The sequence below is a fragment of the Bufo gargarizans genome, chromosome 2 (assembly GCF_014858855.1).
Source record: "Bufo gargarizans isolate SCDJY-AF-19 chromosome 2, ASM1485885v1, whole genome shotgun sequence".
In the NCBI taxonomy this organism is placed as follows: domain Eukaryota; kingdom Metazoa; phylum Chordata; class Amphibia; order Anura; family Bufonidae; genus Bufo; species Bufo gargarizans.
The window spans coordinates 422,133,960-422,161,819 of NC_058081.1; the positions used below are offsets into that span (position 1 = coordinate 422,133,960).

Genomic DNA, 27,860 nt, shown 5'->3' on the forward strand with positions numbered 1-27,860 from the left:
TCATGAATGCATGTTTTAATTCAGAAACTTGGACTGGTTTCCACCGGAAAGGCTGGGCATAATAGCTTCCCGGGTTGGCGGCTATAAATTGTGTGGCATACCGGTTTGTTTCTGCCACGACTATGTCCAAGAGCTCCGCAGTCAAGAACAGCTCAAAAAATCCAAGGGCCGAACCGATCTGAGCTGTCTCAACCCGAACTCCAGACTGGGCGGTGAAAGGGGGAACTAATGGTGCAGCTGAAGTTGGGGACTGCCAATCAGGATTTGCCAGCACTTCAGGGACTCTAGGGGTCTACGGGCCTGTCTATGCGGTGGCTGCGACGGGGTAACTATTGCGCATGCAACCGTACCAGCTTCAACTGCCCTTCTGGTGCTCGCCACTTCACCATGTTGTACGGCAGTGCTGGTACTAGGTCCAGGGATGGCTGCTCTGCTGGTGTATGCCTCACCACGTAATCCGACAGCACCAGCCCCACTCTGCTGCCCTTGAAGCGGATCCTGCGCAACCTGTGGTCTAGCAACACGGGCCGGGTACGCCTGGTGCTATCAGGGACCTCAACCTCCTCGTCCGAACTTTGGGTCAGACTGCCACTGCTTTCTACAGGTTCATATTCTGACCCGCTAGATTCATCAGATGAGGGTTCCCATTTCTCATCTGACTGGGTCAGAAGCCTGTAGGCCTCTTCAGAAGAGTACCCCCTGTTTGACATTTGGACTACTAAATTTAGGGGTATTCCCTGAGACTACCCAAGAAAAAAAGCAAGCCTGTCTTACAAATGGGAGGCTAGCGAAGTACCGGAGGCCGCTGCGATTGATAAAAAATATCAAAACAGATTTTTTTATCGCCGCAGCGCTTGGAAAGTGATTGTGCAGTGATCAAAAAAAGCCTGACATGCAGTAATTTTAGTCCGGCGCCCTTTCTCTGTGCACCGCCGTGCTGCGCCGGAGCTCCGCCCCCATCCCCATTATAGTCAATGGGGACGGAGCGGCGGTCCGGCGGCACGGCGAAATAGCCGCAGGACGGATCCGACATGGTGAACAGCCTGTCGGATCCGTCCTGCCGCAAGTGTGAAAGTACCCTAACAGAATATGAAAGCTGTATATATTAAACTTGAATTGCAGACTTTCTGTAAAATAGTGGATTTTGGCAAAAAAACGTGTGTGTTTTGAAAAACCCAGAAAATTATTGGCTCTATTTCTAGCTTAACTTGCACACTGACTTAGGCTACTTTCACACTTGCGTTCAGAGAGGATCCGTCTGAGACGGATCTGCTCATATAATGCAGAGGGTGGATCCGTTCAAAACGGATCCGTCTGCATTATATTGTAAAAAAATTCTAAGTGTGAAAGTAGCCTCAGATGGATACGTCCAGACTTTACATTGAAAGTCAATGGGGAACGGATCCGTTTGAAAATTGAGCCAGGTGTCCGCTTGCTGAGCGGAGCGGAGGCTGAACGCTGCCAGACTGATGCATTTTGAGCGGATCCGCGTCCACTCAGAATGCATTAGGGCTGGACGGATGCGTTCGGGGCCGCTTGTGAGCCCCTTCAAACGGAGCTCACAAGCGGACACCCGAACGCTAGTGTGAAAGTAGCCTAAGGCCTCATGCACACGACCGTTGTTGTGTTCCGTTCTGCAAAATGGGGTTCCGTTGTTCCGTGATCCGTTTCCGTGTGTCTTCCTTTATTTTTGGAGGATCACCAGACATGAAGGAAAGTAAAAAAAAAGTCTAAGTCAAGTTTGCCATGCAAATGATAGGAAAAAAACGGACGCGGACGTGGATGACAATCTTGTGTGCCTCCGCGTTTTTTCACGTATCCATTGACTTGAATGGGTCCGCAAAAAAATAGGACAGGTTATCTTTTTTTGACGGACTGAAACCACGGATCACAGACATGGATGACAAATGGTGCATTAGCCGTCTTTTCAATGAACCCATTGAAAGTCAATAGGTCCGCAGAAAATCACGAACAACGGACACGGAATGAAACAACGGTCGTGCATGAGGCCTAATCCAGATGTTGTATATTGCTAAATGTATGTCGATCGCTGAGTTATATTCACGTTCTGAACTTAGATTCTCTCTTATTCTCTCCCTGAAATCAAGCGGAAAGTATCCTCTCACTACACTAATAACAGCAGAGTGACATGCAGCACTACGTGACTCCAGCTTATATAGAGCCTGGGTCACATGTTGCACTTCCCAATCACAGCCATGCCATTAGTAGGCATGGCTGTGATCGCTTCTAAGGGCACAGAGTTAAACACTTGTTGATTGGCTGTTCTGCAGCCTTTCTAAGGCGCCAAGAAAGCACTGAACACCGAACCTGAACCTAAACTTTTACTGAAATGTTCGGATTCGTGTCCAGGGTCCAAAAATCCTGAAGTTCGGTACGAACCCAAACTTTACAGTTCGAGTTTGCTCAAACCTAATTTTGTTGTATCCTGCAAAAAAACAACATACAGGAATATAAACAGTTACAAATTGAGTTAAAAGTATGCACTTGAACTATGTTTGACCAACTATAGTATTTAGGTCATACTTTCCATATGTTTTTCTGTATACAAAAGTATATCCTTGACGTATAGCAAAAATTAAAAGAAAAATGTATGTAAAGAGCTCTTAAGACAAGGCTACATTACTTTACCTGTGGGTTCTGAACACATTGAGACTGTGCTACAACTTTATTTTTCCCTTAAAGAGGACCTTTCATGGGTCCAAACATTAGCGCTGTCCAATCGCACAGCCAGGGAGAAGGAGAGTTTTTTTTCTCCCTGGCTGTGACGCTCTCTTCTGCGATTGGAAAGCTCACAGCCAGGGAGAAGGAAACGCCCACGGAGAAAGACTCAGTCTCCTTCTCATTGCTCCAATGCGAAAATTAGCATACCAGGCGGGAGAATACAACATGGGCCAACGGAGCGGTGCCCATAAAAAATAGTAAGTGCAGTTAGATCCCTGCACTATGCACTACTTATCCTGATACTTAGTTTACAATGGCTGGACCCATGAAAGGTCCTCTTTAAGAAAAAAATAAAAAATATATATATATAATTTCCAGCAAATTTACATAGTTGGGATACTTTCACACAATCGGCAAGGACCTCCGGCAGGCTGTTCCGGCGGGTGAACAGCCTGTCAGATTGTCCTGCCACTAGTGCCCCCGAACTACGGCTATGGCCCGATTGACTATAACAGGGGTGGGGCGGAGGTCCGGCGGCAGCACTGTAGCGTATGCCGAGAGGCCGCCATAATAGAAGTATGAAATGTAAAAAAAAAATACATAAGTTCATCAAGTTCAATCAAGGGACACGAATCCCAGAAGGAAATGAGACTCCGATTTCTATATGTTTTCATAAGCATTAATGTTATTTACTTTTAAGAATTAATCTAAACCCTTTTTAAAACTGTCCACTGTTCCTTCTGTGACCACGTCCTGAAGAAGTCTATTCCACAGATTCACAGTTCTTACAGTAAAGAAGTTTTGACTCTTTTGGAGACTGAACTTTTTCTTCTCCAGGCAGTGCCCCTTGTCTTTTGAGGGCATTTTACATGGAACAGTTTTTCTCTGTATTTTTTGTATGGCCCATTTATATATATTTGTATAGGTTAATCATGTCCCCCCCCCCTTAGACATCTCTTCTCAAGCCTAAATAAATTCAATTATTTTAATCTTTTTTTCATAACTAATATCCTCCATGCCCCTTATCAGTTTAGTCGCTCTCATCTGTACTTTTTTCCAGCTGCAGTGCGTCCTTTCTATGGACTGGTGCCCAGAACTAAACTGCATATTCCAGATGAGGCCGCACCAACGCTTTGTAAAGTGCTAGTATTACATCCCGGGCCCGCGAGTCCATGCCTCGTTTAATGCATTACAATATCCTGATGGCATTAGAAGCAGCTAATTGACATTGTATGCTGTTATTCAATCTATGATCAACAAGGACACCCTATGCCTTCTCTACAAGTGACTCCCCCAGTGTTCCCTTAGGACATATGAAGCACAGAGATTATTACTACCAAGATGCATAACATTTATCCTCATTGAACATCATTTGCCAAGTTGATGCCCAATCACTCAGAGTGTTCAAGTCAGCTTGTAGCTTATGGATATATAGTAAAAGTAGTAGTGGCTACACTTGGTGAGTGGATATATATGTAGGTGCTCACTCCACAACCCACCCCAGGTTGTAGCAAGAAGATTAAATTGTTGTATAGGTGGAGGGCACACAAAATATCTGGGGCAATGTGGACTGAACAATAAATATTTATTGATAGATATAAAACCTATTTATACATAGATAGATAAAAAGTCAGCAATCCATACCATAAGGGATAAATATTTAAACCAGAGTCATATATCTGTAAAATAAATATGATACTTCAATAGTTGATCAATGTCAAATAATTGCACTTGGCAGGGGCGTACATAGAAATCACTGGGCCCCATAGCAAAAATCTGAATTGGGCCCCTTAACCCCGCCCACTACCCACCATGGCCCCTCCCACTTCCTGACCTGGCTCCTCCCATGCCACACCCCCATTAAATAAATTTATACATGACCTACAGAAACTGTTAGGGATAAATATTTTTATTTTTTTATATTTTCATATAATGGGCATGTCACTTGCCAGGCTTTAGCAGAGTGGACACAGGGCACAATATGTATGCCACACAACTGACCGAGTGCAGCGCAGGAGCGCATACACATCACTCCTCCTGCCTCTGTCCACTGTGCTAAAGCCGGACGTAAGCCATCCCCCACATCTTAACCCCTTTGCTACCTGCGCCATTTTGTCATCACTTCTCTTACCCCAAACCCCTTTAACACCTTGCTGCTGAGTGTGCACATATACGCATGTGTTTGTGTGGGGGGGGGGGGGGGGCGGGGGGTTTGGCTGGTTGGTGAAATATCATTTGGTGGCTATGTGCACACTCAGCATTAGCAGCAAGGAGTTAGAGGGGTTAGTAGGTGTAGGAGGAAAGCACACTGTCCTCTATGAGCCCCCCAACCCCTAATGCCCCCCCCCCAAAATTCTCAGGACAGTGTGCTTTCTTCCTACTTCCCCCCCACCCTGGGCACGCCCCTTTTAACAAATACTGTAGTAGATCACTAGCAATCCTATGTAACACAGTGATAACTCTCTGAGTACAGATAATGTTGTAGATGGGTGAGGCCCCAGAATTCAGAACACGTACAGTGTGACCTGAAGTCTGGGGCCGGGCTGAGGCAGTGTGGGTCAAATTCTATCTACCCCTTACCCTACCGAGAAACAGATATGTGCATGGATAATATTATTACAGGAGAATGCCGCCCCATACCTGTTACATCCAGTGACGTCTCCTGTGATGTAGACTTTTCTCAACGTCTTCATCCAGAGATAAGACCGCCATGACACCTTCTTTCAGCCGCTTCTCGTCTCTGCAGAGTTTCACAGAAAAAAATTTAGGTTCCTCACTTTACTATAAACCTCTCCTTCCTGGTGTCTCAACAACTCCTCCTGCTGCCCCCCAATATTGTGCTAGAGCCAGACAGATAGTCCCCCATTCCCCATAATATTATTCCCCCTGTATATTATAATGGCCCCCACTTTATTATTAATATAATGGCCCCCTCTTTGTTATTAATATAATGGCCCCCACTTTATTATTTATATAATGGCCCCCACTTTATTATTTATATAATGGCCCCCACTTTATTATTTATATAATGGCCCCCACTTTATTATTTATATAATGGCCCCCACTTTATTATTTATATAATGGCCCCCACTTTATTATTTATATAATGGCCCCCACTTTATTATTTATATAATGGCCCCCACTTTATTATTTATATAATGGCCCCCACTTTATTATTAATATAATGGGCCCCTCTTTATTATTAATATAATGGGCCCCTCTTTATTATTAATATAAGGGCCCCTCTTTATTATTAATATAATGGCCCCCACTTTAATAACAAAGAGGGGGCCATTACATTAATAATAAAGAGGGGCCCTTATATTAATAATAAAGAGGGGCCCAGGGGGCCATTATATTAATAACAAAGAGGGGGCCATTATATTAATAACAAAGAGGGGGCCATTATATTAATAATAATGTAATGCCCCCCTCTTTATTAATAATATAATGTCCCCCTCTTTATTATTAATATAATGTCCCCCTCTCCACTCTTATTAATACTATGATGTCCACTGGACCACTGACTGAGTACTGTCAGTGGTCCTCCTCTCGTGCCCCCAGTGCCTCTGCAATAAGGGTAGAACGTAGGGTACATAAAAAAATAAAAAAATGAATACTTACCTCTCTAAGGACAGCTTGTGGCATCCTGGTACAGGATCGCTCACTGTGCCTTCCCGCGCCGCGTCATCGCGTCATCTCGCGAGATCCGACGCAGGAGGTCACAGTGAGGTACGTGACTAAAAGTCCTGCGTCGCACCTCAACTGAAGCCGCTCCCCCAGGCCCCTCCTCACTTCGCCGCGTCACGCAGGGCCTCTCCTCTCGCCGTCCTCCGCTCCGCCCCCTGTAAATCTTATTTTAGTTATCCGGCTGCGTTCTAACTTCTCCTGGGTTGAGGGGGCCCTGGGAGCCGGGGGGGAAGAATAGTTGGCTCAGGGCAGGCTGAGAATAAAAGCAGCCGCATAGCGCTATAGCGGCATGTCAGTGGGCGGGGCCAAATAGTGTGGGCGGGGCCTTCTCTGCGCTACGGGCCCCCCAGTGCCGCGGGCCCCATAGCAATGGCGTGGTCTGCCTCTATGGGCGGTACGCCACTGGCACTTGGTTATAAGTGAACAGATCGTTCATATAAAGCAGCGTATCTATAAAGAAAATGTCCTGTTCAGCAGATCCACACCTCTTCAAGATCTCAAATGAAAGCACCTGTTTTCCTCACAATTTTAACAGCACTCCGTAGCTCACTTTTCACACCCAAATTTGTTATAATGCGGACACATACACAGAGGTATTTTTTGTGTACATTACCGGTCCGGTTGGTGTTGTGGCTGCACAATTGGAGTTTCACTGTGGGACTGAGTAGTCGGCGTTGGATCTTTCAGCATGGAGTCACGTTCTACTCTCTCTACGTGAATCACGTGACTCAGTCCATCAGCTGTGTGATAATGCTAGTACTAGTAGTCTCTGAAAAAGCTGGTGCCGGAAGAGAAGAAAACGGCTAAAAAAGTAACTTGTAAACGGTGAATACTTATTGTATAGCTTTGATAAAATGGCTCCTTGTTGGTCCTTGCTGTGTACCAAACGCGTTTCGGAACAACATTGTTCCTTCTTCAGTGGTCAGCTTTCTCTCTTCCGGCACCAGCTCTTTCAGAGACTACTAGTACTAGTATCATCACATAGCTGATGGACTGAATCACGTGATTCACTTTAACACACGTGGGACGCCATGTAGCGAGAGTAGAACATGACTCCACGCTCAAAGATCCAATACCGACTCCTCAGTCCCGCAGTGAAACTCCAATTGTGCAGCCACAACACCCACCAGACCGGTAATGTACACAAAAAATACCTGTGTGTATGTGTCCGCCTTATAACAAGTTTGGGTGTGAAAAGTGAACTACGGAGTGCTGTTAAAATTGTGAGGGCAATGTGTTCAGATGGGAAAAATGACAAATATTCTAATATTTTAAATATTAGCGAATTCTCAAAGTGGCGATATTCGAGATAGAAATTTGCTTTTTGAATATTCATGCTCAACACGAGTCCTCAATATCATTAATAAATAAATTAAATAATAGAGGACCCAGCACTAAACCTTTGGGTACACCACTCAACCCGGGACCATTCTGAATAGGAGTCATTGACCACAACTCTCTGGACACGGTCCTTCAGCCAGTTTTCAATCCAATTACAAACTATCATTTCCAATCCTTTAGGTCTATCATTAACTGTGGAGGACCTAGACCAGGCATGGCCAACCTTAGGCTCTCCAGGTGTTGCTAAACTGCAACTTCCAGCATGCCCAGTCTGCCTATAGCTAGCAGCCTACAGCAGGGCATGATGGGAGTTGTAGTTCTACAACAGCTGGAGAGCTGCAGGTTGGCCATGCCTGACCTAGACCCTGTTTTGAATATGGGCACCACATTTTCCTTGCACCAATCACTTGGCACTGTACCAGTACCTAGAGAATTTTTACAAATTATAAACAGGGGCACAAAAATGACTGAACTGAGCTCTTTAACCACCTCAGCTCCCTTAATGACCAGACCACTTTTTACAATTCTGCACTACACTACTTTCACCGTTTATTGCTCGGTCATACAATTTACCACCAGAATGAATTTTACCTCCTTTTCTTCTCACTAATTGAGCTTTCATTTGGTGGTATTTCATTGCTGCTGACATTTTTTGTTATTGATCGAAATTTACAGATTTTTTGGAAAAAAAATTAAATTTTTCACTTTCAGTTGTAAAATGGTTTGGGTAAAAAAAATGGTTTGGGTAAAAGTTATAGCGTTTACAAACTATGGTACAAAAATTTGAATTTCCCGCATTTTGAAGCAGCTCTGACTTTCTGAGCACCTGTCATGTTTCCTGAGGTTCTACAATGCCCAGACAGTAGAAAACCCCCACAAATGACCCAATTTCGGAAAGAAGACACCCTAAGGTATTCGCTTATGGGCACAGTGAGTTCATAGAAGTTTTTTTATTTTCTATCACAAGTTAGCGGAAAATGATGATTTATTATATATATATTTTTTTTTTATTCCACTAACTTGTGTCAAAAAATAAAAACTCCCATGAAGTCACTATGACCATTACAAAATACCTTGGATTGTCTTCTTTCCAAAATGGGGTCACTTGTGGTTTAGTTATACTGCCCTGGCATTTTAGGGGCCCTAATGCGTGAGAAGTAGTTTGGAATCCAAATTCGTAAAAATGCCCTGTGAAATCCTGAAAGTACTCATTGGAAATTGGGCCCCTTTGCGCATCTTGGCTGCAAAAAAGTGTCACACATGTGGTATCGCCGAACTCAGGAGAAGTTGGGCAATGTGTTTTGGGGTGTATTTTTACATATACCCATGCTGGGTGAGAGAAATATCTCTCTAAATGTCAACTTTTCCCATTTTTTTATACAAAGTTGTCATTTGACACAGATATTTTTCTCACCCAGCATGGGTATATGTAAAAAGACACCCCAAAACACATTGCCCAACTTCTCCTTAGTACGGTGATACCACATGTGTGACACTTTTTTGCAGCCTAGGGGCGCAAAGGGGCACAAATTCCTTTTAGGAGGACATTTTTAGACATTTGGATTGCAGACTTCTTCTCACGCTTTAGGGCCCCTAAAATGCCAGGGCAGTATAAATACCCCACATGTGACCCCATTTTGGAAATAAGACACCCCAAGGTATTTCGTGATGGGCATGGTGAGTTCATGGAAGTTTTTATTTTATGTCACAAGTTATTGGAATATGAGACTTTGTAAGAAAAACAAACAAACATCATTTTCCGCTAACTTGCGACAAAAAATTAAAACTTCTATGAACTCACTATGCCAATCAGCGAAGACCTTAGGGTGTCTTCTTTCCAAAATGGGGTCATTTGTGGGGTGTTTGTACTGCCCTGGCATTTGAGGGTCTCCGCAATAATTACATGTATGGCCAGCATTAGGAGTTCTACTATTCTCCTTATATTGAGCATACAGGTAATGAGATTTTTTTTTCCCTTTCAGCCTCTGGGCTGAAAGTAAAACTGAACGGCACAGATTTATTCATTTGCATCGATCAATGTGGCTGAAAAAATCTCTGCCCAAAAAAAAAAGGGAGGGGAAAGGCGTCTGCCAGGACCTAGGAGCTCCGCCCAACATCCATACCCACTTAGCTCGTATGCCCTGGCAAACCCCATTTCTCCATTCACATCAATCGATGTGGATGAATAAATCATTGCCGTTTTTTTTTTGTTTTTTTTATATACAAATTGTTTGCCAAAGCATATGAACACCACCGCCCCCTCAGATCATAAGCATCGGCAAACATATCTTTTTTACTGCAGAGGAGAAATCTCGTCTTGCAGCGCCGCATACACTGACTTTTGTGTAATCTGACAGCAGATTCCACCTAGAAGGTAAAAAAAAAAAAAACAGGCCGCAACGCAATAAATTTATTAACATGAAATTATAATAACTTTTAAACAGAACATTAACTTTTATGTACTTTGGAAACAGAACATTAACTTTTTTGCTTACCAGTGATTTATTTTTATTTTTTTACCTTTATAGGACAAACCTCTCCTTCCCCATGGGACAATGTGCAAAGTGTAAATCGCCCAGAGATGTGGCGAAGTACATTATGCACTTTGTCCCAGGTGAAAGGAGATGTTTGCAGCAGCTCTGTGTGAATGGGCCCTAATAGCCCTGTGTGCCTGTCCTGTGAGATGCAATCACTATGCTAAGTGTACCTGTGTGTGGTACTTCCAGAAACACTCCCCTAAGCATTGGGCAGGGTGGTCAGGGCAGTCAGGACAGAAATAGCGGGTGTCGCGCCTTTTTCCACTCCTGCTACAGACACAACATTTTTTTTCGAGGTGGCGGTTGTTTTAAGGTACCGGCAACGACACTGGGGAAATGTCGCTCGTGTAGACGGCTTACTACACTGGTGGTTGGGGCCACGGAACCTCCTAGATAGTTCTCGGGAGGTTCTCGATGATCTCTTCCTGAAATTTGAGGAAGGATCTTGTTCTCTCAGCCTTACTGTAGAGAACAAAACTATTATATACAGCCAATTAAATCAAATATACAGACACCTTCTTATACCAGCGTCTGGTTCTGCGGGAAAGTAAATAGGGAGCCAACATCTGGTCATTGAAGTCCACCCCTCCCGTGAGCGAATTATAGTCGTGGACACAGAGGGGCTTTTCAATGACACTGGTTGCTCGCTCAATTTGGATTGTCGTGTCTGCGTGAATGGAGGAGAGCATGTAAACGTCACGCTTGTCTCTCCATTTCACCGCGAGCAGTTCTTGGTTACACAAGGCAGCCCTCTCCCCCCTTGCAAGACGGGTGGTAACGAGCCGTTGGGGGAAGCCCCGGCGACTAGGTCACGCGGTGCCACAGCAGCCAATCTGTTCTAGGAACAAATGCCTGAAGAGGGCCACACTTGTGTAGAAATTGTCCACATAAAGATGGTACCCCTTGCCAAATAAGGGTGACACCAAGTCCCAGACTGTCTTCCCACTGCTCCCCAGGTAGTCAGAGCAACCGACCGGCCTCAGGGTCTGATCTTTACTCTCATAGATCCGAAATTTGTGGGTATAGCCTGTGGCCCTTTCACAGAGTTTATACAATTTGATCCCATACCAGGCTTGGGATGTATTGTTTGAAGCCAAGGCGCCCGGTAAAATGTATAAGGGACTTATCTACGCAGATGTTCAGGGGTATACAAATCTGCTAATTTGGTGTTAAAGTGGTCTATGAGGGGTCGAATTTTGTAGAGCCGGTCAACAGCTGGGTGGCCTCTGGGACGGGAGGTGCTGTTGTCGCTAAAGTGCAGGAAACGCAGGATGGTCTCAAATCGCGTCCTGGACATGGCAGCAGAGAACATGGGCATGTGATGAATTAGGTTTATGGACCAATATGACTGCAATTCATGCTTTTTTGTTAGGCCCATGTTGAGAAGAAGGCCCAGAAAAGTTTTAATTTCGGAAACTTGGACAGGTTTCCACCGGAAAGACTGGGCATAAAAGCTTCCCGGGTTGGCGGCTATAAATTGAGTGGCATATCGATTTGTTTCTGCCACAACTAATTCCAACAGCTCCGCAGTCAAGAACAGCTAAAAAAAAAACTGTGCCGAACCGATCTGAGCTGTCTCAACCGGAATTCCAGACTGGGCGGTGAAAGGGGGAACTACTGGTGCGGCTGAAGTTGGGGGCTGCCAATCAGGGTTTGCCAACACCTCAGGGACTCTAGGGGCTCTACGGGCCTGTCTATGTGGTGGCTGCGACGGGGAAACTACTGCACGTGCCACAGTACCAGCGTCAACTGCCCTTCTGATGCTCGCCACTTCACCATGTTGTACGGCATGCTGGTACTAGGTCCAGGATGGGCTGCGCTGCTGGTGTATGCCTCACCACGTAATCCGACAGCGCCAGCCCCACTCTGCTGCCTTTGAAGCGGATCCTGCGCAACCTGTGGTCTAGCAACACGGGGCCGGGTACGCCTGGTGGTATCAGGGAACTCAACTTCCTCGTCCGAACTTTGGGTCAGACTGCCACTGCTTTCTACAGGTTCATATTCTGACCCGCTGGATTCGTCAGATGAGGGTTCCCATTCCTCATCCGACTGGGTCAGAAGCCTGTATGTCTCTTCAGAAGAATACCCCTTACTTGCCATTTGGACTACTAAATTTAGGGGGTATTCCCTGAGACTACCCAAGAATAAAAGCAAGCCTGTCTTACAAATGGGAGGCTAGCGAAGTACCGGAGGCCGCTGAGATTGATAACAAATATCAAAACGGATTTTTTTTTATCGCCGCACCGCTTGTAAAGTGATTGTGCAGTGATAAAAAAAAAATGTCACTGCGGCGGGGCGGGCGTGGGTGAACGCACGTGTGGGCGACTGATCAGGCCTGATCGGGCAAACACTGCGTTTTGGGTGGAGGGCGAGCTAAGGTGACACTAATACTATTATAGATCTGACTGTGATCAGTTCTGATCACTTACAGATACTATAACAGTACAAATGCTGGTTAGCAATACGCTAATCAGCGAATCAGTGACTGTGGTGTGGTGGGCTGGGCGCTAAACGATCGCTAACTACCTAACCAAGGGGCTTAAACTATCCTAAAACTATCAGTCAATACCAGTGAAAAAAAAAGTGACAGTTTACACTGATAACTTTTTTCCCTTTCACTAGGTGATTCACAGGAGCAATCAAGGGGTTAATTGGGGTGATGGGGGGTGATCTGGGGCTAAGTGTACTGTTGGTGTGTACTCACTATGATGTCTGCTCCTCTGCTGGAACCAACCGACGAAAAGGACCAGAAGAGGAGCAGAGAAGTCATTTAACACATTATATTTATAAATATAATGTGTTAGATGGCTTCTGATTCAATTTTTTTAAAATCAGCAGCCTGCCAGCGACGATCATTGGCTGGAAGGCTGATGACGAAATTGTGCTTTAACTTTTCTCGCGAGATGGTGCGGTGGTCCTGAGGAGGTTGAGCACTCTTGGGTACATTTGCCTTATTTAACTTATCTTGGACCATATCTATAGGTAGCCAATTGAGTATATTAATGGATGTACTAACAGCTCCAGCACCATAGATATCAGCTACTTTATCTTCTTTTGTATATACAGAGCTAAAATATTTTTTTGTAACTCTGCCTTTTCCTTATCTTCAGTGACTAATCCCCCTTTACCATTATTTAGGGTACCTACCTGCTCAGACCTTGGTCTTTTAGCATTTATATACAGACGTGGACAAAATTGTTGGTACCCTTTGGTCAATGAAAGAAAAAGTCACAATGGTCACAGAAATAACTTTAATCTGACAAAAGTAATAATAAATTAAAATTCTATAAATGTTAACCAATGAAAGTCAGACATTGTTTTTCAACCATGCTTCAACAGAATTATGTAAAAAAATAAACTCATGAAACAGGCATGGACAAAAATGATGGTACCCCTAACTTAATATTTGGTTGCGCAACCTTTTGAGGCAATCACTGCAATCAAACGCTTCCTGTAACTGTCAATGAGACATCTGCACCTCTCAGCAGGTATTTTGGCCCACTCCTCATGAGCAAACTGCTCCAGTTGTGTCCGGTTTGAAGGGTGCCTTTTCCAGACTGCATGTTTCAGCTCCTTCCAAAGATGCTCAATAGGATTGAGGTCAGGGCTCATAGAAGGCCACTTTAGAATAGTCCAATTTTTTCCTCTTAGCCATTCTTGGGTGTTTTTAGCGGTGTGTTTTGGGTCATTGTCCTGTTGCAAGACCCATGACCTGCGACTGAGACCAAGCTTTCTGACACTGGCTAGTACATTTCTCTCTAGAATTCCTTGATAGTCTTGAGATTTCATTGTACCCTGCACAGATTCAAGACACCCTGTGCCAGACGCAGCAAAGCAGCCCCAGAACATAACAGAGCCTCCTCCATGTTTCACAGTAGGGACAGTGTTCTTTTCTTGATATGCTTCATTTTTTCGTCTGTGAACATACAGCTGATGTGCCTTGGCAAAAACTTCGATTTTTGTCTCATCTGTCCACAGGACATTCTCCCAGAAGCTTTGTGGCTTGTCAACATGTAGTTTGGCATATTCCAGTCTTGCTTTTTTATGATTCGTTTTCAACAATGGTGTCCTCCTTGGTCGTCTCCCATGTAGTCCACTTTGGCTCAAACAACGACGGATGGTGCGATCTGACACTGATGTTCCTTGAGCATGAAGTTCACCTTGAATCTCTTTAGAAGTCTTTCTAGGCTCTTTTGTTACCATTCGGATTATCCGTCTCTTAGATTTGTCATCAATTTTCCTCCTGCGGCCACGTCCAGGGAGGTTGGCTACAGTCCCATGGATCTTAAACTTATGAATAATATGTGCAACTGTACTCACAGGAACATCTAGTTGCTTGGAGATGGTCTTATAGCCTTTACCTTTAACATGCTTGTCTATAATTTTCTTTCTGATCTCTTGAGACAGCTCTTTCCTTTGCTTCCTCTGGTCCATGTCGAGTGTGGTACACACCATATCACCAAACAACACAGTGATTACCTGGAGCCATATATATAGGCCCAATGGCTGATTACAAGGTTGTAGACACCTGTGATGCTAATTAGTGGACACACCTTGAATTAACATGTCCCTTTGGTCACATTATGTTCTGTGTTTTCTAGGGGTACCATCATTTTTGTCCATGCCTGTTTCATGAGTTTATTTTTTTACATAATTCTGTTGAAGCATGGTTGAAAAACAATGTCTGACTTTCATTGGTTAACATTTATAGAATTTTAATTTATTATTACTTTTGTCAGATTAAAGTTATTTCTGTGACCATTGTGACTTTTTCTTTCATTGACCAAAGGGTACCAACAATTTTGTCCACGTCTGTATTTAAATCATTTTTGGGATTTGATTCGCTCTCTTTTGCCACCTGCTGTTCGATTTGTATTTTTGCTAATTGTATCTCCTTTTTACAGATTTTATTGAACCCTTTGTAAACTTCAAACGCTACAGCTGAATCTTCAGATTTGTATTTTTTTAATGCACTTTTTTTGTCTTTTATTGCCCTTTTTACAGTAGCTGTAAGCCATGGGGGTTTAATTTTAGCCGTTTATACTTGTTACCTAAAGGAATACTTTTTTTTACTCAATGTGGATATAAAGCTCTCCTATTTATCCTCAGTCTTAGGCCTCATGCACACGACCGTATTTTGTTTCTGTGTCTGATCCGTTTTTTTTTGCAGATAGGATGTGGACCCATTCATTTCAATGGGTCCGCAAAAAACGCGGACAGTACACTGTGTGCTGTCCGCATAAGTATGTCTGTTCCGTTGCTCCGCAAAAAAAATAGCGCATGTTCTATTTTTTTCTAGTTTGCGGACAAGGATAGGCATTATTACAATGGATCTGCCAAAAAACGGATCTGCAAAAAAAAAAACGGATGCCATACGGAACATCATCCTTTTTTTTGGAGAACTGCAATTTGCGGACCGCAAAACACATACGGTCGTGTGCATGTAGCCTTATTATGTGACAGTAGCTTCTCCCAGTTTATGCCCTGAAATGTTGCCCTCAACCCAGGGAAATTAGCCTTTTTAAAATTCAGTGTCTTTGCTCTGCTTTATAGAGTTTGCTTCTTATAGTTTAGGGGGAATATAATTATATTGTGCTCACTATTACCCAGTGTTTCTTGAACGGTAACATTTCCAACAAGCTCTGCATCATTAGAAATTACCAGATCCAACAGAGCATTGCCCCTAGTGGGAGCTTCTACAAACTGGCCCATAAAGTGGTCCTGTAGCATGTTGAGGAATCTTCTCCCCTTTGCAGCAGAACCATGACCACAGGCAATGTCTGGGAAGTTGAAATCTCCCATTATCAACACTGTACCATTTCTATTTGGTTGTACAGTTGCGTTTCTATCTCCTCTGTGATGTTAGTGGGTCTATAGATTACACCAAGTATTATTTTTTCTGTGCTTATATCCCTTTGAAATTCCACCCATATGGTTTCCACATCCTCACCCACAATTGCCTATTTCACACTTGTCTTCAGATCACTCCTCACATACAGGCACACGCTACCCCCTTTTCTATTGACCCTGTCTTTCCTAGATAGTGTAAAACCCTCATTATTAACAGCCTAGTCATGTGAAGATTCCAACCATGTCTCAGCCACACCAACTACATCTATGTGTTCTTCTAGTACCATAGCTTCCAGCTCCCCCATTTTGCTAGCTAGACTTCTGGCATTTGCGAAAATACATTTTAAATTACTATGACCTGTAAAGTGAATATCTGGGATTTTTGGGTTACCTTGGTTGATATTTGTATGTAACAGGTTCTTGTTACCAGCTGTTCTATTTTTCATCTGCCCAGTCTTCTCCCTACTTTCCTCATTAACCCCAGCCCCCACTAAATCCCCACTGTCCCCTGCTATATCCACTCTCTATCTACAACATCTACCCCTTTATTAGGATGACCCCTCACCCTTTCCCCAGATCCTAGTTTAAAAGCTCCTCCAGCCGTCTAACCATTTTTCCCCCAGGGCAGTTGCACCCTCCCCATTAAGGTGCAGCCCGTCCCTACTGTAGAGCCTGTAACCAATCGGGAAGTAGGCCCAGTTCTCCATGAACCCAAACCCTTACTTCCTGCACCAGCCTTTGAACCACTTATTAAACGTCCTAATTATTGTTTACTATTTTTGCATGTTGCACTTTCCCTAACAGTTCTGTAACTTCCGGTTGAATCTGTTCTTTCAAAACAAAATTAGTTGAGAGACAGCATAGTGATGATCAATTCCCATAGCACAGAAGATCAGACAAATTAATTGTATGAAATCTATAAAACTGCATCTCATCATATGCATGTCTAGAAACTAAGTAATGAATATATATTTGTATCCATTCAACAGACGTGCAAAGCTGGCTGGTGATGTTCGGATTTCAACTGAGCAATATAATCCCTGGCTTCCCAAGAGCCAAACTGCATTTTGTGCCACATCCATATGAAATAACTGAAAGTCAAGAATGTGAAAATGGACAGGTATGTCTCCTCTCCATCTTATATGAGCTGCCGTGACTTATATCACTTCATGATGGGATTTTTATGATTATGATCTTATGCACCATGTGCATTTTACCTGCCTAGATAGTTATGTTAATTGCAGTATTATTAGCTCTTTGTGTGTATACCCTTGAGTTGTTTCTTGATTAACAATAGTACAGGGACATTTAAAGGTAGCCAGCCATCTGTTCCATCTACAGCATAACAACTTACCCTTTTGGGATGTCATGATTAAAAATAAAAATCTTACAGCTACTGTATTGCATATGTGTTTTATATACAGTATATTCAATAAAACAGTATTTGCTTCATAAGAAACTGAGAAATGGCTCATTTTATGTTCAATATCAAATTTTTGGCTTCACTTATTTCCTTTTGTAAAGGACATGCAGTGCATTGGCAGGCAAGTTCAAGTAGGAACTGTCATAAACAAAACCTTACCTGCATAAGGCTACTTTCACACTAGCGTTCGATCGGATCCGTTCTGAACGGATCCGATCATAATAATGCAGACGGAGGCTCCGTTCAGAACGGATCCGTCTGCGTTATTTTTAGCATATAACAGCTAAGTGTGAAAATAGCCTCGTACGGATCCGTCCAGACTTTCAAAGTAAAGTCAATGGGGGACGGATCCGCCTGAAGATTGAGCCATATTGTGGCATCTTCAAACGGATCCATCCCCATTGACTTACATTGTAAGTCTGGGCGTATCCGCACGCCTCCGCACGGCCAGGCGGACACCCGAACGCTGCAAGCAGCGTTCAGCTGTCCGCCTGTCCGTGCGGAGGCGAGCGGAGCGGAGGCTGAACGCCGCCAGACTGATGCAGTCTGAGCGGATCCGCTCCATTCAGACTGCATCAGGGCTGGACGGCTGCGTTTGGGTCCGCTCGTGAGCTCCTTCAAACGGAGCTCACGAGCGGACCAACGAACGCTAGTGTGAAAGTAGCCTTAAAAGGTCATAGAATGCAGCTAGGGGATCTTAAAAGCAGCTGCATAGACTAATGTGCAGTAAACATTTAATTAAGAAAAAACTATTGTTTATTACTGCTCTGAAGCATGCAGAATGCAATCATGTATTTGGAATCTAGTGCCAAACAATCCTTTTTGCTGGCACATGAGTGATGCAGCTCTGTTAGAAGCTCCTTACCAACACAACTGTATTCATGTAATATTCATGTATGGTGTGTGTTTTTGGTGATAAAGGACCTTAGTGCTAGCAGGAAATGTCCTAAGTGATCCATGTACGTATGCCTGCATTCATATTAAATCATTGATGTGTAAATAGAAACAAATCAGAGAGTGTCCCCTATTAACATTTTCACAATGTAGAACAAATTAGTCTAAAATGTATTTTGTATATGAAAAGCACCCACTTTAAAAACTGCATCACTTCTGTGTTCCACTGACATGGCCTACATCACAGTGTACTGATGACAGGTTACAGGTCACTTGGCCATGTTAGTACATCGCCATAAATGTCTCTCCCAAACCCTTAAACAGTTTTTTTTAATTTTTATGGATTAACCCATGAAAAGTATTTATTCACAAGAAATGTGATAACTATCAGATTGTGGGGTGTCCAGCCACTGGGACATCCAGTGATCCCAAGAATGAGGGCTCCCTGAATCCCCTCTATGAATGGAATTATAGTGCAAAATTGACATAGACAGTCTCATTGCTGTGAATAGAGCCGTGGACCACCATGTACAGTACTGCTTAATTTAGAAAGGGGACTCGGGACCCCTCTTTTTCTGGATAATTAGGGTTTCAAATCATGTACATATAAAATATGTTTAGTCAAATAACCATTTTAATTAAATAGTTACAGTCGAAATTTGTTCTGCTCTGCCTGGAATTCAGCCAAGAACTCCGACTGTAGATGGCTGAAAATCATGCATGCACAGTTTCGCCATATATTGCCATTTTCACTGATGTTTTAAGATCAGCAGTCATGTAGGCTTTACTTTTAGCAATTTTGATGCTTGGAAATTTTTCCGAACATTTTGCCATCATTATGTTCAATTTGAAGCACTGCGTGAGCAACTTTAGCTGAGACACTCAGCTGTAATAGCCATTTGACTTGTTCTATGTGTACTGAATAAACAAGAGGCTACAGTAAAACCATTATATATATTTATATTTATCTGATTCATGCTTGACTACATGTGGTTTCCAGGTACATTTGTAGATAGCAGGACACTCATAATGCACTTGCATAATAAACTAGCCTGCATGAAGATGATGCCCTCTTACAGGACAGAAAATGCAATAACTGAAATCAGAATGTCATAATATGCGCCCATATTTAGTCACAATTTTCCTATGTGCATTTAGGTTTTAAACAGGTTGTGTCACATCAGCAAATTGCATTTATCATGTAAAGAAAGTTATTACAAGGCACTTACTAATGTATTGTGATTGTCCATTTTGCCTCCTTTGCTGGCTTCATTCATTTTTCCATCACATTATATGGTGCTTGTATCCAGGGGTTATGACCATCCTGCAATCCAGCAGTGTTGGCCATGGTTTCACACTATAGGAAAAGACAACTCCTTTAATTCTCTTTATTTTTTAAACCTGCAGACGAAAAATCCAAGAACAACAAGGAATTGTGCATGTTGTTGCTTACATTTAAAACTTTGCATTTCATCCTCATTTGTACTAATCTCACTGTGAAGTACTATATAAATCTCTAAATGTTTAAACATTTATTTGGGTATCATTCATTTCATAATAGAAGAGTTTGGTTTTCTCAAATAGCTGGATAACTTTTTGAATTTTATGTGATTTACTTCTATACTAAATTTAGGGCAATCTGTACAGTCTAGTTACCATGGTTCACTAAAACTAATTCATTTTTCTGTCTTACAGCTAATTACTGGTGTTCAACAGACCACTGAAAGACATAATCAAGCATTTATGGCATTGGAGGGTCAAACCATAGTGAAGCGATTATATGCAAACATAAGGGAAAAAATAGGACACTGGTTTGCAACTACAGTTCCTATAATTGGTAAAGGAATAATGTTTGCAATCAAAGAAGGCAAAGTGACAACAGGAATGTCTAGCATCGCCAGTGAAGACAGCCGGAAAATTGCTCTTGTACTTAATGGAGCTCACTACCTGGAAAAAATTTACTACAACATAGAAGGAAAGGATACTCATTATTTTGTCAAAATTGGCTCCTCTGACAGTGATCTAGTCACCTTGGGTTTGACAACAGGTCGCAAAACATTAGACAGTGGAGTCAATGTCACAGTCTCTCAGCCAACTTTGCTGATAAATGGAAGGACTCGTAGGTTTACATACATAGAGTTCCAGCATTCATCTCTCATTTTAAACATCCGCTATGGGTTGACTGCTGACACCCTGGATGAAGAGAAAGCACGAGTTCTTGACCAAGCACGTCAGCGAGCATTGAGTGAAGCTTGGGCAAAAGAGCAGCAAAAGGCACGAGATGGAAAAGAAGGTAGTCGCTTATGGACTGAGGGGGAAAAACAGCAACTCCTAAGCACAGGAAGAGTTCAAGGATATGAAGGGTACTATGTCCTTCCGGTGGAGCAGTACCCAGAATTAGCAGACAGCAGCAGTAATATCCAGTTCTTGAGACAGAATGAAATGGGAAAGAGGTAACAAATTAATCTGCTGTCATCCGTCTCTGGATGGATCAGTAGTAATAACTGTTATCTCCTCTCCTAAGGAGATGAAATGGGGCACCTAAATGGGGCACTAGGCTGAATTGTTTTGAGACAGTTAAGTAGCAAGCAAGCTCACATTTTTTGAGTTGAATGCTTCTGACAACCACTAATTAAAGTTGACTTAAAGCCTGACAGTAAGTAAAACACAAGAAAACACTAAATACTCCTGTGATAATACCCACTTCTTCTGGGTCTCCGTTACAAATAATGATTTTCAAGGCCTCTGATTACCTCACATCTTTAATGTGGGGAAAATACAGAAACACAAAATTCTATGCGGCTGCCTTTTCAAAGAATCGGTCTGAGTACTTTTCAGCAAGATTTTGCAAAGTATTGCAACATTTTAGATTTACAAAGAATTCTTACTGCATTGAAAAACAAACTAAGACCATGGAGTGATTTGTAGAAACAAGTCTACAACTAAGAGTACTGGATAGACTCTGACAAGAAGACACAAACTTTACTTGCACTCTTATCCCAAAATGCTCTTACTTAATTTATTCATCAAGTGGGTAGAGTGTGACGTGTGAGTCAAATGGCTTTCACTACAGTTGAATTCATCCTCTTGTATGTATTTGAGAATCCATTGTGGACAATACAGTATAACACAGTTACAGGGTGTAGTCTGTTTAGAATCAGTAGTTTGTTGGTATCAGTTTCAGTAGAGATGTGGGCATTGTGACACTATCGCAAAAGGGCACCTCTTCTGATCACCCTGTTCGTATAAGAAGGCCAGAAGGCACAATCACTGTATCAATTAAAACTAGAAATGTGTTTGTTTGGTCAAAATAATAAACTGAGACAATCACCTTTACAGTCACCACAAAATTATTATTAACTTTGGTATTTTTTTTTGTAATATACATGTATGAACTGTTTATTGAGTTTTTATATTATTTTAATTTGCTGCTAAATGAAAATTAGAGACAGGCAAAGATAATTTATGGCAAAGTGTTTAACTTGTTTATATATAAATAAAGTCTCTAAAAGTGTGTATGTTTTTCTCTGGAGGATGTCATAAAATGGTTGGTTTGTAAATGTAATATTTATCAGGCTAGCTTCCTAGATACAGTTGCAAGAAAAAGTATGTGAAACCTTTGGAATGATATGGATTTCTGCACAAATTGGTCATAAAATGTGATCTGAACTTCATCCAAGTCACAACAATAGACAATCACAGTCTGCTTAAACTAATAACACACAAAGAATGTTACCATGTTTTTATTGAACAAATCATGTAAACATTCACAGTGCAGGTGGAAAAAGTATGTGAACCCTTGGATTTAATAACTGGTTGAACCTCCTTTGGCAGCAATAACTTCAACCAAACATTTCCTGTAGTTGCAGATCAGACGTGCACAACGGTCAGGAGTAATTCTTGATCATTCCTCTTTACAGAACTGTTTCAGTTTAGCAATATTCTTGGGATGTCTGGTGTGAATCGCTTTCTTGAGGTCATGTCGCAGAATCTCAATTGGGTTGAGGTCAGGACTCTGCCTGGGCCACTCCAGAAGGCGTATTTTCTTATGTTTAAGCTATTCTGTTGTTGATTTACTTCTATGCTTTGGGTCGTTGTCCTGTTGCAACACCCATCTTCTGTTGAGCTTCAGCTGGTGGACAGATGGCCTTAAGTTCTCCTGCAAAATGTCTTGATAAACTTGGGAATTCATTTTTCCTTCGATGATAGCAATCCGTCCAGGCCCTGACGTAGCAAAGCAGCGTGAAACCATGATGCCCCCACCACCATACTTCACAGTTTGGATGAGGTTTTGATGTTGGTGTGCTGTGCGTCTTTTTCTCCACACATAGTGTTGTGTATTTCTTCCAAACAACTCAACTTTGGACTTATCTGTCCACAGAATATTTTGCCAGTACTGCTGTGGAACATCCAGGTGCAGCAATGTTTTTTTTTGGACAGCAGTGGCTTCCTCTGTGGTATCCTCCCATGAAATCCATTCTTGTTTAGTGTTTTACGTATCATAGATGCGCTAACAGGGATGTTAGCATATGCCAGATACTTTTGTAAGTCTTTAGCTGACACTCTAGGATTCTTCTTCACCTCATTAAGCAGTCTGCGCTGTGCTCTTGCAGTCATCTTTAAAGAACGGCCACTCCTAGGGAGAGTAGCAGCACTGCTGAACTTTCTCAATTTATAGACAATTTGTCTTACCGTGGACTGATGAACAGCAAGGCTTTTGGAGATACTTTTATAACCCTTTCCAGCTTTATGCAAGTCAACAATTTTTAATTGTAGGTCTTCTGAGAGCCCCTTTGTGTGAGGCATCATTCACATCAGGCAATGCTTCTTGTGAAAAGCAAACCCAGAACTGGTGTGTGTTTTTTATAGGGCAGGGCAGCTGTAACCAACACCTCCAATCTCATCTCACTGATTGAACTCCAGTTGGCTGATACCTCACTCCAATTTGCTCTTGGAGATGTCATTAGTCTAGGGTTCACATAATTTTTCCACCTGCATTGTGAATGTTTATATGGTGTGTTCAAAAAAACATGGTAACATTTAACTCTTTGTGTGGTATTAGTTTAAGCAGACTGTGATTGTCTATTGTTGTGACTTAGATGAAGATCAGATCACATTTTATGACCAATTTGTGCAGAAATCCATATAATTCTAAAGGGTTCACATACTTTTTCTTGCAACTGTATATTATTGCTCTTCAATATCTTTACAAGTCCATAGTTAAACCATCAAGAGCATGAAATGGTCTTTAGTAGGCCTTGTTGTCCAGGTGGGGGGATCTGCATGCAGAGTACTACTAATAATTGGGCCTGTCCTGTATTGGCCTAGCAATAACAAGTACAGAGGCTGCCTGGAAGTTAGTGGTAATCTGCAAGTAGATCTCGTTGTTGGGGAACTATGTACATAAAGAATATTTATCTTGGCTGGTTTCACCATGTTACTAGTGGGGTTGCTAAAGAATATAGCAGAGAACACAAATTATAGGCTCATCCAGTGTTTAGTAGCCTGCACCATACCTCTAAAATTCCACAAATAAACATGATTGTTTCTCAAAAGTATTTTTTTCTATGGAGCAGCCACTATATGGAGCAGCCACTAGAGGGTGCTTACTGCATTATTATTTTGTTATAGTAGTGTTATTGAGTACAATATATAAACAAATTGCACTAAGCTCACTCTAGTGGTGACTGAAGGCAGTAAGAATGCTATCTACAAACTATTGTGGTCATTTATTATGTGTTATACGTCACTTCTGTGACTTTATCTGTGACTTTACCCTGCTCTTGCCACGTAAAAAGGGGGTGTGACATGTTGGGGGAAGAGAGTGAGTCGGTCGTTACGTCTTATTTATAATTTCCGACGCCAGTTTATGGAGTTGGCATAGATTAAAGCATGCCACACGGCCGGCATCAGCAACTGCCAAAGTTATGTAGAGGCCTGCGTCTCTACATGACTTACCAATCGCCGGTCTTAATAAATGTGCCCCTATGTTTATGCAAGATTTTCATCCCTTTGGCCACCAAAATAATACATTTAAAAATTAATGAGCAGTGTTGATCGAGCGTCATAGTGCTCGGGTGCTCGAGGGCTCGGGCGGAACACATCGGGATGCTCGGGTGCTCTGCTGAGCACCCGAGCACAATGGAAGTCAATGGGAGAACCCGAGCATTAACCTGTTCTGCACATAGGGCGTACCGGTACGCCCTGATTTCCCGATCGCCCTGATGTCCTATGTATTTCTGATCACTGCCACTCGGCGGGAGGTTATCGGAACCCGGTGCCTGCTCAAATCATTGAGCAGGCACCTTGGCTAAATGCGAGGGGGGGTCCTGTGACCCCCCCCCCCCCCATGTAGGCGATCGCAGCAAACCGCAGGTCAATTCAGACCTGCGGTTTGCTGCGTTTCCGGGTTATTCGGGTCTCTGGGGACCCAATAACCCTGAACAGGATGGTGATCGGTGGTGTGATAATACACCACCAATCACCATCCTTAGATCCTGAAAGGTGATGGTGACATCACCTCTCAGGATCGCTCTCATTAGTCGGCTTGGCGGGCGGTTTATTCAAATTATCGCAGCTCTCCTCTCCTCCTCCTTTTCAGCATACACCCAGCTTGCCTCCGGGTCCGAGAGCCCCAGTGAGGACGAGGATGAACCCACTTTCCTTTTGTCATCCGCATCCTCCTCCTCATCTAGCGATGATGATGAGCCCCCAAGGCAGCGGAAACGCAGCCAGGCAGAGCAAGGGGACTGCCATGCTAGGGACATTGTGGCCCACCCTAGTACGAGCAGCTCTGGGGCCCGTACTACTTTTCAGGTCCACCAGTTAAATCCACCGGAGCCCCCTGCCAGTGATCTTGTCTGGTATACTCCAGAGTGTTATGAGCCTGTGATTCCTGATTTTGAAGGCCAACCAGGAATCCAGATTTCCACAGTTGGCTTCACTGTATATGACTTTTTTTGTCTTTTTTTCAGTGACCACTTTGTAAATCTAATGATGGAGCAACACCCAACAGTTTGTTGATCAACACCCGGGCTCCTTTTTGGCTAGGCCCGGTGGCTGGACTCCGGTCAGTGCAGCCGAGATGAGGACATTTTGGGGCCTTGTGATTCATATGGGCCTAGTCAAGAAACCTATTGTCAGGATTACTGGAGTGGGGACGTCCTCTACCAGGCCCCACTTTACAGTACGGCCATGACACGCTCCCGATATGCTATCCAGATATGCCTGCATTATTCAGATAATGCAGCACAGGGCTGGGACAAGGTCCACCACCAACAGAGGCTGAGCTGCCCAAGTGCGCCCCCCCCCCCCAACTTGTGGAGTCTTTACTAAATATTTACTGTTGTAGTCACACATACATATGCACAGTTTAATGTACCAATTAACTATAGCTGTAAACAAATGTACAACCTCTTTAGATCCATAGATAGAAGATAAGATAGAAATAAAGTGCAAAAACAAGTCATATAAGACAATAACCACATAATCTTAATATAAATAAACATAATCCTGTCAACAAGACAGAATAAAAACTAGCAAGTTTTGCAGGGGTACGGGTAGATGGGGTGGTAGGACAAGGGCTGATGGGGGAAGGGGGGCTGGATTATATCATTTAACCCGCCCTCCCCCAATCAGCCCTCGACCCCCCCCCCCATCGACCCCACCAGACATTTAGATGTTATTTATTCCTGCTGCTCTAATGCTCTGATGATCACTGATCAGTAGATGACTCAAGTCAAGCCCCCCCTGCCATTTAGATATGTATGTTTATTATTCCCCCCCCCCCCCGGGCGTTCCTTGTAATTTTACCCCATCAGATCTCAGATCAGACGGAAAAGAATATTATCTTTATTTAAAAACTATCTTCACTTCAGGGCAAACTCTCATGCTCTATCCCTGCTGGGGCCTGGGCTGCACTGCTCCTAGTCTCCAGAGGGCGCACATGTGACCTGACTGCGTACAGCGCATCAGGTCAAAGAGCGCGCTGTACGCAGCCAGTCAGGCAAGCAACTGAGCAGAGACCAGAGCAGCGGAGCGGCCGAGCCAGGAGGCGGAGCAGGGAGGAAGTACGTAAGTCAGTGCCAAGTGCTCACTACTCCCTCCGTCCTTCAGCACGGCCGGCAGCCCGGCAGGCGCGGCAGCAGCAGCGACGTGGTCAGTGGCTTTCCTGACGCCCAGAGGCTGGGGAGCTGGCCTGCGCCCTGAGGCTGGAGCCTCCCCAGCCTCTGTGTCGGTCCAGCCCTGATGCAGCATGCCCCCCCCCCCCATATCCGGCCGGTCATCGATCACTTTGTGGCCAAATTTGTACAGGCCTATGTACCTGGAAGGGAGGTCGCGGTTGATGAGTCTCTCATTGCATTCAAGGGGAGACTCCTTTTCCGGCAGTATGTTCCCTCTAAGCAGGCGAGGTATGGCGTGAAGCTGTACAAACTTTGTGAGAGTACCTCAGGGTACACTTACAAGCAGGGGAGTAACTAGAAGTGACTGGGCCCCACAGCAAATATTTGTAAGGGCCCCCCTCAGCGCGCTTCGCACCTCCCTCCTCCTGTGTAAACCCCACTCCTCTGGCACAGTGTAGCGGTATACTGTATATTGTGTGGCACAGTGTAGAGGTATACTGTACATTGTGGGGCACAGTGTAGAGGTATACTGTACATTGTGGGGCACAGTGTAGAGGTATACTGTACATTGTGGGGCACAGTGTAACGGTATACTGTACATTGTGGGGCACAGTGTAGCGGTATACTGTACATTGTGGGGCACAGTGTAGAGGTATACTGTACATTGTGGGGCACAGTGTAGAGGTATACTGTACATTGTGTGGCACAGTGTAGAGGTATACTGTACATTGTGTGGCACAGTGTAGAGGTATACTGTACATTGTGTGGCACAGTGTAGAGGTATACTGTATATTGTGTGGCACAGTGTAGAGGTATACTGTACATTGTGGGGCACAGTGTAGCGGTTTACTGTATATTGTGTGGCACAGTGTAGAGGTATACTGTACATTGTGTGGCACAGTGAAGAGGTATACTGTATATTGTGGGGCACAGTGTAGAGGTATACTGTATATTGTGTGGCACAGTGTAGAGGTATACTGTATATTGTGGGGCACAGAATAGAGGTATACTGTACATTGTGGGGCACAGTGTAGAGGTATACTGTACATTGTGGGGCACAGTGTAGAGGTATACTGTATATTGTGTGGCACAGTGTAGGCTATATGTGTATAACATAAACATATTCCACATGAAAACTTACAGTTACTTGGCCCTTGGGGATCTCGGACGCCACTTACACACTTTGGCCGGGGCTCGGCTGAGCTGATGTTGTGTTTTATCCTAATGAGAAATATTTCATAATAAGGATTTGGAGAAGGGGCAGAGGGATAGCAGAGCAGAGAGAGGCTGGTGCTGCTACTAGGGGGTCATACTATGGGG

At 43.5% G+C, this 27,860-nt stretch overlaps 1 protein-coding gene across 1 annotated transcript in view; it reads left to right on the top strand.

Moving 5' to 3' along the window:
- The window catches only part of TENM2 (teneurin transmembrane protein 2), a 3,034,822-nt gene extending 3,013,948 nt beyond the window's left edge, over window positions 1–20,874 (top strand). Inside the window, exons 28-29 of the mRNA XM_044277356.1 lie at window positions 17,090–17,220; window positions 20,113–20,874. Of these exons, the coding sequence (XP_044133291.1) occupies window positions 17,090–17,220; window positions 20,113–20,874 (893 nt within the window). The remainder of the gene's footprint in view (window positions 1–17,089; window positions 17,221–20,112) is intronic.
- Window positions 20,875–27,860: the final 6,986 nt, after the last annotated feature.